At 47.4% G+C, this 13554-nt stretch overlaps 1 protein-coding gene across 3 annotated transcripts in view; it reads right to left on the bottom strand.

The window, feature by feature from the left end:
* Positions 1-13554, bottom strand: part of MOB2 (MOB kinase activator 2) — a 305579-nt gene that overhangs the window by 21918 nt on the left and 270107 nt on the right. For all 3 annotated transcript variants that reach the window (XM_078682761.1, XM_078682760.1, XM_078682759.1), the window contains exon 3: positions 4957-5050. In XM_078682761.1, the coding sequence (XP_078538887.1) occupies positions 4957-5050 (94 nt within the window). The remainder of the gene's footprint in view (positions 1-4956; positions 5051-13554) is intronic.

The following is a 13554-nucleotide window of genomic DNA, read 5'->3' as shown; positions in this document are numbered from 1 at the left end:
TTTTGTTTAAGTATTGCTGTTAATCAGAGCCCCTTCACGGGCTCCGATTAACAGCAATACTTAAACAAAAGGCCAAAGTCTGCCCGACGCTTTACTAACAAAAGCGTAGTCAGTTTCCAAACACAGCGTGTGCTAAAGTATGCGCTGTGTTTGGAAACGGACTACGTTTTGTTAGTAAAGCACGGGGCAGACTGTGGCCTTTTGTTTAAGTATTGCTGTTAATCGGAGCCGTGAAGGGGCTCTGATTAACAGCAATACTTTAACAAATGTCACAGCGGCTGGGGAAACTAGCGGAACAGAAGGCAAAAGGGGCACAAAAACAGGGAAAAACGAAGTGGGACAGAGGGCAGAAAGGCACCAAAAACGAGTAGGGCAGAAGGGCACCAAAAACGAGTGGGACAGAGGGCAGAAGGGCACCAAAAACGAGTGGGACAGAGGGCAGAAGGGCAGAAGGGCACAAAAAAACGAGTGGGACAGAGGGCAGAAAGGCAAAAAAACGAGTGGGACAGAGGGCAGAAGGGCACCAAAAACGAGTGGGACAGAGGGCAGAAGGGCACCAAAAACGAGTAGGGCAGAAATGCACAAAAAACAAGTGGGACAGAGGGCACCAAAAACAAGTGGCATTTTGCGCAGCAGACACACGCGGTTTGGTTCCTGGCGCACATAGCCATGGTTGCAGCGCACAGAGACCCTCCACTGCCGCACACAGAGGAAAAAAATTAGAGGGACCGGCTCCTATTGTGGAGCACTCAATTGAGAAAGGACATTCCGAATCAGACTTCAAATGGCAAGTGATTGACATAGTACATCCCAACAGCAGAGGCGGAGATCTTAAAGCCATCCTCAACAAATTGGAATGCAAATGGATGTTTATATGCAGATCGATCGAAAATGGACTAAACACCCTTGAAGAGTGGAATAGGATTCTTTAATCTCGCATTATCGCCATATGTTTTCACTGCAATTGTATATATGTAAATATGGTTGGACTTGTAAATATGAACAAGTCCAACCATATTTACATATATACAATTGCAGTGAAAACATATGGCGATAATGTTTCTCTCTCCTTAGCAACACTGAATTACCCACCCCCTTGGGAGGAAAGACTCTGCCACCCCCGACGCTTCACCAGACGCATCCGGCATGCCTCTAAGTCCTCCAGCTATGAGCCACATTTTCGCCAGCTCAACCCTCTGCTCCCTTTCAATAATTGATATAAACAAAAGTTTTTCCTTTCTGTGTTATTAAACTTTAAATTGGTGACAAAAAGGCCTACGCATGAACCTTATTTTCTGTTCAAATTGTGACACAAATAGTTAACTTTATACAACCCAAATTCCCATGTACTACACAGCACTAATAATTTCTTTTACTTTTCAAGTTTTGTTTATTATTTTTAAAAATATCAATTTCTCCAATTAAAAACATGATTAAGCATTCATTATGTATGCCATTCAAGATCATGTGCTCTGGTTTCAATAATTACCTCCCTAGCTCTACTGTTTTTTAAAGGCTTCATTCTTTTTTGTGGCTTCCCAGGAACGTTGGCCCCCCCGCTGACCTTACTAAGTAACTCTTCTACCCGGTTCCCATAGTCTGTACCAGTGCTAAGTGCACCAGCTTGCGCGCGCGCCCTCACCACGCACGGTTGCCCGCAGATTCCACAGTCCGTTTTAATCTCACTACGTGTTCTACGCTTGGCATCTCAAATAACCTCCTCCTTTCCCCTTTTCTCTTTTCACTCGCTCCTGAATAATATGTATCTCTACATTTACTGTCATTTTAGCCATTCGCCCATGTATGGCTTTCTATCACTTGGCCCTTCCTGCTATTGTTTTGTCAAGGAAGCTTTATAGTACTGCGGCTCACAGACCAATTTATCGTGAAAATCTCTTATGTACAATTTTGTTGCATAGAATGTTCTCAATAATTCTTGGTTCAAGGAGTTCTATCCTTGACTGTTCCTTACTGTGTACTTTTAACTGAGACCTACGGTTGATACCATGTTCTTTCCCCTGTAGATTCCTCTTGCTCACACTCTTGTTGTCCTGATGATGATCTCTAACAAATGAGATCGAAACGCCGTCGACTTCTTTCTACACCAAAAACCCCTTCATTACATTCAATTATTTGGAGTCTTGTTTATTGTTGTCAATGTGATGTATTTTTAAATGTCACCAACCCCTCACTTCACGCACTTTCACTATTTCTGTGAGAGCACCTGAACTACACCCTGTAATCAAGTGATTCTCTATAGATGGTGTTAATAAATGTGAGATTTCAACCTTGTGTCCCGTCATATACTGCGCAGCAAGTACTTATTTATTATTTTTGCTGCTCCATTGACCAATGCAAATTTAATTAACTGTTGCCTAGGCTACCCGAGGACCTAGTTGGCCTCTCTAGTACCATAGTTCGTCTCTACTATTTATGCCAATACAGACAATGATATCTGCAAGATCACCTGTAGCGGACATACAAAACATGCCCATACAATTTTGCCATCTGTCATAGCCTTTAGAAGACATTAAAATCTGAGGCAACACATCTTAAGGCCCCTGCAAGACCCATTTGTAAGGTGGTGTATAATCTAAGACAATAAATTCTTAGTGTCTGAAATTTATCTGCAGCACACATAATCTAGGGCAATATAATCTTGAGGCCCTTAAAAATACATAAAGGGTGTGGCTACGTAGGTGAATATGCTCTACAGGGAACATTTATATGAGCGGCAAAAATCTGCATCTCTATGAATCAGCAGTTCTTGGAAACTGGGGCAAGATTATACTGGCTATCTATTTAAGTATTGGCCTCTTAAGTGTATGATCTAGGATGCTAAGCGGTCCTCATGCACCGTCTATCTTTTCTTTTCAGTGTTACGCCTCTTGGAAAAAGAACGCACTGGTTTGGGGTGGACTAGCTTTCATGTCGGTGGAAGCCCGCCCTTTTTTTTGCTGGGACTAGGATTTTCTCTAGATAGGAGTGATGAATGGTCTGAGCTCATGTCCTGAGCCCTAAGGTTTCCAAGCATTTGGTAGACTCAAGTGATTGGGAGGTACCTTAACAGACATTAAATGCTCCACGACCCATTGATATTTCGCACCCTGAAGCCTACAAGTTTACCTTTTTTTCTGAGCTTTAAGTACAATGCAGGCCTTTCTTTAATTTATGTTTAGGCATGTATAAAAGGAGAACCTATACAGAAAGCAAGGTCGCTGTACAGAGGGCTGGGGTCGAGAAGACAACAGGATCGTGTAATACCAATACTGTAATTTGCGACCATAAGCACGGACTGTAGGCCGCACAGATAGCCCTAGGGATACCCGGGCTCCCAGAATGGAAACCTTTGTTCAGCTGAATCTCTAGTTACAGTGAATGGAACAGAACCTGGCTAAAAATAGCGTGTTTATCCAAACTCCTGCATCAGCCCTTTCAGCTGAGGTTTAACCACTTGCATTTCCAGGATCTGACGAAGAGCATGGAATAATTGTGACGTCTTCTCCATACCCTTGAGCCCATGGAAGTGGGGAGCCCACATGGGGAAAGAGTCTGTGCAGAGTATGTTGATTAGGACTGCCAATGTCTGCCTATGGGAGAGGTTGGTGTTCAGCAGAGCTATGTATGCCAGAGTTTAGCACAGCTAACTATGTCCATATTCAGCAACTCGCCTGTTGTGGCACAGGATGTATGTGTTCAGCACAACTACTGGCATCCGACCTAGACACAGGTCGGCTATGACAAATCTGTCCAGTGGAGGTACTGGTCTATATATCTGCATTCAGCATCGCAGCAGATATGTTCCTAGGGAACAGGTTTGAATTCAGTACAGATGCGGTTATCTGCTTATCAAACTAACCTCTGGTATCTGCCCATGGAGCCAATCACAGTCTAGTATAGACTCCTATGTCTGCTTATGGCACTTCTGCATTCAACAGGATTAATGTATTTTCTTTCCATGGGTCTAGATTATGGGGCACATGCATCAAGCAAAATACTGGTTGCAAATGGCCCAATTCGCAGAAACTGCCCCTTTGCGACCTGTATTTAGCTATTTGGGATGCATCAAGCCCAAACCCAATCGCAAAATAGGGAATCGCAAAATTTGTGATTATCTATTTTGCGAATTAATTTAAGGAATCGCAATTTGCTATTCCTTAAATGCAGTGCAAGAAGCAATCTGAGAGTGCAACTTAGCATTAAGGAATTGAAAATTACTACCAACTTCAAGTTAGTGGTAATTTGCAAGTCCTTAGAAAAATGCTGCAAATAGCATTTTTCTAAGTGCCATGTGGCGCGCACACATGCCAGTTTTGGGGGTGAATCAGGGCGACCTTTTGGTCACCTATCACCCTTGAAATTGCATTCGCAATTTGCGATTACCTATTTGGTATTCGAAAATTGCTAATAGTCTCCCATTCATTCCTATGGGCCTCTAGGAACCAAAGGAACGAATGGGAAGGCATTCCCTATTAGCAAATTGCAATTTGCGATTCGCTAATAGGTAATGTTTAGGAATCGCAATTGATTTAGCGATTCCTACAAGCATAAGGAACTGCGAGTCCTCAATAGCGATTCCTTAAAAATCGCTATTAAGGAATCGCAATTCCTTTGCTTGATACATGTGCCCCTATATGTGGTATCAAACAAGGATTTTCATATTGCTCAGAGGAGCTGCTAAGACTTAAAGGTAAAATTCAACAGCACAAATTCCCTTCAATGAAGACTTGCAGCAACCAACCTCGGCCATTACAAGCACTGATATACCTGACTGTTTCCAAGTTCGATGTAACCTTTTGTCAGTTTCCCAGTTCTCCACAATGTTTCTTTCCTCTTCTTGTACGTTTCTCTACTCCTGCTGCTCTGGGCATTACATTGCTCACCACCTATTTGGTCACACATTGGGCTAACTTCACACAAACAGAAGCATGCATGCAGCGCAAAGAGCTTACTTACGTGCTGCCTACGGCCATGGTCTGACAGGTGTCTGCCGTGCAGAATTCTGAGATTGTGCTGTACTGTAAGTTGATGTGGTTGAAAAAAGTAGTCGCTGAAGGGGAGAAAAAACAAACAAAAAAAGAGTCACGATATGAACCTAGTAGTTGTAATATGTTCCCTGCCATATTCACTCGCCAAATAAGGCATTCCTATGCCTACCAGGAGCGGCACTTGAAAACAGAGTAACAGCAGGTGAACCCCTAATGATATTTGAAACCAAATCTCCCATAACCCCACGTGGCAAGTAACTCCATGAAGAGGAACGTGATTTCCAACTCATGTATTCTCCAAGCGTATTCACCCACGGCATGCCGCGTCCATCTGGCAAGGAGTCAACCAAAATTAACTTGCGGTTCGAATGTCCTGCCAGTGTCCGTTTCCTGCACTTGTACATTTACAAACAATAAAACGGTCTCGAATGGTACGCGAGACACAATACACTATTTCACATCACCATCCCCTTAAACAAAACATAATTCATTAAATACAGTAAAGAAAAATTGCACTAAACATTTCCTAAATACATATTAATTTGCAATTGTTAGTATCCTAGTGTAATACCTTATAAAGCCATCAAACTTCTTAGGAATTTTCCTATTGCGGGGCCCCATCAACACCTCATTATTTAACGGTCCCAAAACAGTGGGCAACACGTGACCAGCGGGTAAAACCCGACCCGCGGGTAAAACCCAACCAGTGTCTTCACCATTTTGTCCACACACATTTTTGTTCTCAAAATCGGATTGCAGCCAATTCGCCCAATTATTGTCACGTAAATAAATGCATAATTTTTCTTTTGTCACATGATATTAGTCTGTTTGGGTCTTTCACTAGTTGTCTTTAGTTCCACCAACATTTCCCCGTGATGAATGCTGCACTTTTGCTAACTTTGGTGACTTGTACACTCAAGGAAAACTTAGACTCCCCTTTTTTAATTTTAATAAGTTTCTTAAAAACAGTCTCCACTAAATACATCCATCTTACTAGCACTACATTTGCTATCAAAGTTGTATTTCATGGCTGCTTATCTCAAGGACACCTTTGATGCAATCCGTTCTGCATCAGGCCTCACAATCTTCGTATTACCTTCCTTTTCTTTCAACCAAGAAGGGAACTGAGAACTGTGCACCTCCCTGCCTCTAATCAGCGAGAAAGGTGTGACCCACGTACTACAATGTGGAGCGGAGAGTTATTGTAGTTTCACAATTTCTGTTCGATAAAATCCTGGACATCCACAACTGAAGTTGGTATTCCCTCCTTCATAACTTTATTTCCACGCTCCACTAAAACCATTTGAAGTGGGTGAGTACAGTGCCACTTTCAAATATTTTAGGTCTTGTACAGACAAATTTACACATTCGCTTTGACACAAACTATGTGCCATTGTTTGTGACAAAGACTTTAGGGGCTCCTTCAATTAAGGACACCTTGCTCAGAAATTGATTGGTTGCGTTAGTGTCTGGAGTTTCTACACACATATAGTACATCCATTTTGAAAAGTAGTCAACAGCTAAAATTAAATACCTCATACTGTTGGACAACACTGAGTAAGGTCCAGAAAAGTCTAGACCAACTTTTTGCAAAGCCACATTCAGTAACTTAGTAGGGTGTAATAGTGATTGAACCGTTTGCCAGTCCTTATCAAACATTAAACATTCTGGGCATTTATCAGTCTTCATTTGAACTTGACTGTCGATAGCCAGCCACCAAAAATGTTGCTTCACTTTCATACAAATCTTCATGGTGCCTTGATGACTGTAGTGCGCTTTAGCTAGGATTACACTGCGTAATACCTTAGGGGGGACAAAACGGTCACCATGCAGTACAACTCCACTTTCAACAGACAATTCCTTAGCAATTGTGAATAGATCTTCAATTCTACACTCAAACACCTAGTTTCTGGCCATTTTAAAATGAGTGTATTCAATAATGAATATGCTACTTACCAGTATGCATCTGTTCTTGGCATGTAGGGCTGCTAACATTCATATCTTAGCATTAGATCGCCGCCTAGTGTTGGGCTCGGATGATTGCACATTGTTGTCCTGGAAGAGTCTTCGAAGTATCCTGAGATAGGTGGCTCCTCCCCTGGACTACAGTGCGCATGGGCATCGGCTCCATCCCCAGATTGTTTTTCGCCATTGTGGCAGAAGATGGAGTGAAAAGTGTAAAAGATGTCCATGCTAATGAATAAATACAATAGTATATCTGCAGCTGCGACAGGCACCGGGGAGGAGGGCGGGCGATATGAATGTTAGCAGCCCTACATGCCAAGAACAGATGCATACTGGTAAGTAGCATATTCAGTTCGAGGCATGTGGGCTGCTAAATTCATATCTTAGCATAGAATACATAGCAGTCCCTCCATCAGCGGCGGTTGCCCGTGCCAGCTGCAGAAACCTGAAAAAGTGTCTTGAGAACAGCCTGTCCTACAGCTGCTTGCTGCTTGGAATGCACATCAACACAGTAGTGTTTTGTGAAGGTATGTGGTGTGACCCACGTGGCTGCTCTGCAAATATCCTCTAAAGGAATGTTCCCTAGGAAAGCCATGGATGCCCCCAGTTTGCGTGTGGAGTGCGCTCTGGGGGGTATTGTTAAAGTGCGCTTGGCTTTTTGATAACATATCTGGATGCACTTAACAATCCACCTGGCTATCCCTGCTTTGGAAATTGGGTTGCCTTTGTGTTGGGGTGCGAAGGCAACAAAGAGTTGTTTTGTCTTTCTAAAGGGTTGTGTTCTGTCTATGTAGTACATCAACGCCCTCCGTACATCTAAGGTATGGAGCATTCTTTCCGCCACCGTTTGCGGGTTTTGAAAGAATGCTGGTAAGTCAATAGTTTGGTTTAGATGAAACTGTGACACCACCTTCGGAAGGAATTTGGGGTTAGTGCGTAGCACTACCCTATTTGAATGGATTTGAATGAATGGCTCTTGGATTGTGAGCGCCTGCAGCTCACTGACACGCCTCAGAGACGTAATAGCCACAAGGAAAGCTACTTTCCACGTAAGGAACTGGAGTTCACACGAGTGCAGGGGCTCAAATGGCGGTCCCATCAGTCTGGTGAGAACGACATTGAGGTTCCACACCGGAGCTGGCGGTGTCCTTGGGGGAATGACTCGTTTCAGACCTTCAAGGAAGGCTTTAATGGCAGGCACCCTGAAGACAGAGAGGTGCTGCCTGTTCTGGAGATAAGCCGCTATGGCGGATAGATGTATCCGAATGGAAGTGTACGCTAGATTGCACTTGTAAAGATGCAACAGATAGCAGATGATGTTGGGGATAGATGCATCTAGCGGGTCGATGTCATTGGCCGTACAGTAAATGACAAAACGCTTCCACTTTGCAGCATAGCATGCTCTAGTAGTTGGTTTCCTCGCCTCCTTGATGATGTGCATGCACTCCGGAGGTAGGTTAAGGTATCCAAACTCTAGGACTTCAGGAGCCAGATCGCCAGGTTGAGCTGTTGTGGATCTGGATGCTGAATGTCTCCATGGTTCTGCGTCAAAAGACTGGGCGTGAGGCGCAGCCTTTGATGCGGCACCACTGAGAGTTCGAGGAACGTGGTGTACCAAGCTTGGCGCGCCCACGTTGGAGCAACCAGGATGAGAGTCATCTCGTGCTGCCTTAGCTTTCTTGCGACCAGCGGTATTAGAGGGGCTGGCGGAAAAGCGTACGCAAATTTGCCTGACCAGTTCATCCATATCGCATTCCCCTGCGACAGTGGGTGAGGGAACCTGGCGGCAAAGAGTTGGCATTTTGCGTTCTCTGCTGTGGCAAACAGGTCTATCTCCGGATGACCCCACTGCTGGAAGTACGGGTGGAGAACAGACGGGTGTATCTCCCACTCGTGCATTTGATGGCTGTATCTGCTGAGCAGATCCGCCATCTGATTGTCCTTTCCCGGGAGGTGTTCTGCCATGAGGAAAATGTTCCTCTGAATGGCCCACTTCCACATGCTCTGAGCCAGATGAGACAGCTGTGGCGAGTGGGTGCCTCCCTGCTTTTGAATGTAGTACATCGCGGTCATGTTGTCCGTCCGGACTAGCACGACTTTGTTGCACAGATGTACAATGAAGGACTTGAGCGCCATGAAGATTGCCATCAGTTCCAGATAGTTGATGTGCATCTTTTGTTGCTGCGTCGTCCATAGTCCCTGCACTGTGTAAGTGAGCACATGAGCTCCCCAACCCTGGAGAGACGCGTCCGTTGTCAGGATAATCTGCGGCACAGGCTCTTGGAACAGTCGGCCCTTGCAAAGGTTGTGTGGAGTCCACCAATGCAGAGAGTCGTATGCCCGACTGGTAACCAACACTAGGTCTGTCAATAGCCCACGAGCCTGTGTCCACTGATTCGCTAAGCACTCCTGGAGCGGGCGCATGTGTAGCCGTGCGTGAGGGACTATGAAGATGCAGGAGGCCATCATGCCTATCAACTGCATGAACACTCTCGCTGGAAGCGAGTGTTGCGGCCTGAACTTTTGGATCAGAGCCTGCATGCTGTCTATCCTGACCTGGTTTGGCTGAGCCATGGCCGTCAGGGTATTGATCGTCGCGCCTAGAAACTGCCGGACATGCGCCGGCTGAAGATGCGATTTTGGGTAGTTCAGGGAGAAACCCAGATCGTGAAGAAGGTGAATTGTAGTCGACATGTCTGCGGCGCACTGGTGCTCTGACTTGGCTTGCACGAGCCAGTCGTCTAGGTAGGGGTAGACATGGATGTTCTGCCTCCTGAGGTGCGCCGCTACTGTCGCCAGACACTTTGTGAACACCCTCGGGGCTGTTGTGACTCCGAAGGGTAGGACTTTGAACTGGTAGTGCCTGCCTTGAATAGTGAACCTGAGGTATTTCCTGTGTGACGGGTGTAGTGGAATGTGGAAATAAGCATCCTTGAGGTCTAAGGTTGCTAAGAAGTCTCCTTGGTTTAGCAAGGGAAGAATCTGTTGCAGTGTAAGCATGTGGAAATGTTCCGATAGTATGTACAGGTTGAGGGGACGTAGATCGAGAATGGGCCTGAGAGAACCGTCCTTCTTTGGAATAAGGAAGTACAGGGAATATACCCCTGTGCCTTCCTCCCCCACCGGCACGAGCTCGATTGCTCCCTTTTGCAGCATCACCACTACCTCCTGCTGCAATAAGAGCAAGTGCTCTGCGGACATAGGCCGTTGCCTTGGCGGGATGTTGGGTGGAGTGGACTTTAACTCTAGGCAATAACCATACTGGATTAGTTGTCGCACCCACCTGTCTGTGGTGATGTTTCTCCAGACGGGCAGGAACCGCTGCAGTCTCCCCCCGACAGGTGTTAGGTGGTCGGGGGGCAGTGACAGAGAGTCACTGTTTGTTGGGAGTAGAGGTGCGGGAGCTGTTGTTTCCTCTGCCGCGACCTCTGTTGCTGTTATTCCTGTAACCTCCCTTGTTCCGTTTAGTGAACGAGGATTGTGTCCCACCTTTTGTGAACTGGGATTGTTGACCCAATTGTCCTCTGGTGACTCCACGTGCACCTGAGCGACGAAAATTGCCGCCACGAAACTGCTGTGACTGTAGGGCCCCCATAGACTTAGCAGTGTCTGTGTCTTTCTTTATTTTCTCTAGGGTGGTGTCAACATCCGGACCAAACAGACTATCAGGATTGACTGGCTGATTAAGAATTGTCGTCTGAATATCCGGTTTAAACCCTGAGATGCGGAGCCACGCTTGTCGTCTCAGCATAACGCTAGTGTTGATAGCCCTAGCAGCTGTGTCCGCAGCATCAAGTGCACACTTGATGGCTGCGTTTGAGATTAGCTTCCCTTCCTCGATAAGCATTTTTGTGCCCTCTTGGAACTGTGGAGGCAGGTGTTGTACGATCTGTTCTAGGGTGTCATAGTGCGCCCTATCATAACGCGCCAAGAGCGCCTGTGTATTGGCAATGCGCCAGAAGTTTGATGCCTGTGCAGCTACTCTTTTGCCCCCTGCCTCTAGCACTTTGGAGTCCTTATCCGGGGGAGGAGCTTCACCCGTAGTCTGGGAGTTGGCACGTTTCCTGGCATTGGCGACCACAAGAGAGTCCAATGGCAATTGTCCCCGAATGTATGCGGGGTCCGCAGGTGCAGGTCTGTACTTTTTTTCAATGCGAGGGTTGACCACTCTCGCTCTCGTAGGCTCCTTAAATATGTCCCCAGCATGCTTGAGGACTCCTTTAAGCATAGGCAGTGTCTTTACTGTCCTTTCAGAGACCGAAAAAGTGTCGAAAAGGAAGTCTTCCTCCACAGGGTCGGCATGCATGTCCACATCGTGATTGGCTGCCGCCCTTTCGAGTAGGGCATGAAAACCTGCTGAATCCTCAGTCGGGGATGCCCGTGCATTAAAAGGCTGCGGGTCCTGCCCCGCACCTCGGGTGTTCTGGTCACCAGTGTCATCAAATGAATCCGGTTGCACATCAGGTTCATTGATTGGGAAATTGTACTGGTCGTCCTCATCATACCCCTCACCCTCAGAGTGGTCTGGGGAGGGAGTAGGGCTCCGTCTCGGAGGAGGCTGGATTGGTTCCGTGAGGCCTGAGGCGTCAAGGGGCACCCTTTTCTTCTTCAGTGGAATGACATAGGGGTCCACTGGCTCCGAAGTTATTTTCCTCTTATAGAGGGTCAGTTTGCCTGTGTCAGCGTCGATGAAATGCGCCGAATCGTCCTCGGATTCGAGCACCTGACGTGGAAGTGGGCCAGTCGGTGAAGAAACCACCTGTTTCGGTGCCGATTTGGTTGAAAATGCCTTGGGCGCCTCCTTCGGCGGCAAAATAAAGAGAAGTTTCCCAGACGGCTTCTCTGGAGTGTCTTTTCGCGGCTGCGTTGATGGTACCGGAGCCGACGGGGCAAAGGCCTTTTCCCTGATCCTCTTCAGTGAGTCGGCAATGGGGGACGGCACACTCACAGTTTGTGTCGGCGCCGACGAGGATGGTCTGATTTTCCCCTCGGATCCGACGTCCTTGTGGGCCTTGTGCGTCTTGGGCGCGGATCCCGTCTGTACCGCCTCCGATTCCTGCGTTCGGGGCACAGACTTCTTTCCGTGTGCCTGCGTAGCCTCCTTGGAGCCGACTTTGGCGGGTTTTGACGGCGTCGGAGCCGCTGTCCCGTGCCGACCATCTTTCTTGGAGGACCCCTCCTCTGGCGTCGGTTTCGATTTCGCAGCATCGGAATCGACGGACTTCCTCGACTTCTGCGGACCGGAGGTCGACGGAGTCGATGGGGCAGCAGGCGCCGTCGGTTTCACCGGCACGGCAGCCATCTTAGGGACAATCGAGTCCTTAACTTTCAGTTTCGATTTCGGGTCGGCCATTTTAGGTGTTGTCGATCCCGATGGTTTCGGTTTCGGTTTCGAAACAGTCTGCACAGCAAGTAAGTCCGTGGCCGGGCCCGAAGGCGGGGCTGTGGCTTGCGGCAACGGGTCTTGGGTAAGGCCGACAGGCGATCCCGTGTCCCGGTCGGTATCCTCGTAACCTTCGGGGCAGAGCTCGTCCGCTGAGCTATCCGCCGCGGCCCCATAAATCTCATCGTCGTCTCCTACCTCGTCGACGTATTCAAGGCCTGGACCCGCGACTCAGTCGTCGTCTCCCGGATCCGCCTCGACCTCCGTCCCGGGTGGGGAGATTTGGAGATGATGACCCTGGTCCTCTTCGTCTTGGTCGCCGAAGATGTTCTCCGGATCCGGTGCCGCTTGTTTAGCTTCCATGCGCACCGCGCGCCGAAGCTTGAGAGTCTTCTTCGATCGGAACTGTGCACAGGCCTTGCACTTTCCGTCGTCGTGGTCAGGCGAAAGGCATTTGTTACACACGGGGTGTAGATCGATGTGTGGGTACTTGGACCCACAGAGCGGGCAGTATTTAAACGGGCTCCGCTCCATGTCCGAAAAGGCTTGCAGTCGTGTCGCGATGAGAAGGCCTCAAAGTTCCGAGAGCGAAGAAAACTCCGCTTATTCCGGCTCCAAGAGACGGAAGACTCGAGACCGTGCGCAGACAATACCGACGCAAGAAAATCGAGGCCTTTTGGCCGCTAAAAGTTAGTTTTACTTGGTTCCGACAGTAAGACGTCGAGACCACATCCGAACCCAATGGCGGAAAAAAACAATCTGGGGATGGAGCCGATGCCCATGCGCACTGTAGTCCAGGGGAGGAGCCACCTATCTCAGGATACTTCGAAGACTCTTCCAGGACAACAATGTGCAATCATCCGAGCCCAACACTAGGCGGCGATCTAATGCTAAGATATGAATTTAGCAGCCCACATGCCTCGAACCCTTTGTTAGCATCAAATAATTTGCACACGCTTCGGCCCAGTCTTTTTCAGTTATGACAGATTCGTATTCTGCCACAGCATTCACCAAAGCTACACATTCTACATCACCCTTGTGAGAATCATCAACATCCACTTGCATCCTGACCAAACAATCTGCCCTGAAGTTTGTACCCCCAGGGATAGGTTTAATTAAAAACGTGTACTCCTGTAGTTTCAGCACTAATCTAGTAGGCCTGGCTGATAAGGTATTACTGCTTACTTTACTGAAAATGTAAAGCAGTGGCTTGTGATC

The sequence above is a fragment of the Lissotriton helveticus genome, chromosome 3_1 (genome assembly GCF_964261635.1).
Source record: "Lissotriton helveticus chromosome 3_1, aLisHel1.1, whole genome shotgun sequence".
NCBI lineage: Eukaryota > Metazoa > Chordata > Amphibia > Caudata > Salamandridae > Lissotriton > Lissotriton helveticus.
This window is presented reverse-complemented; position numbering and strand designations above follow the sequence as displayed.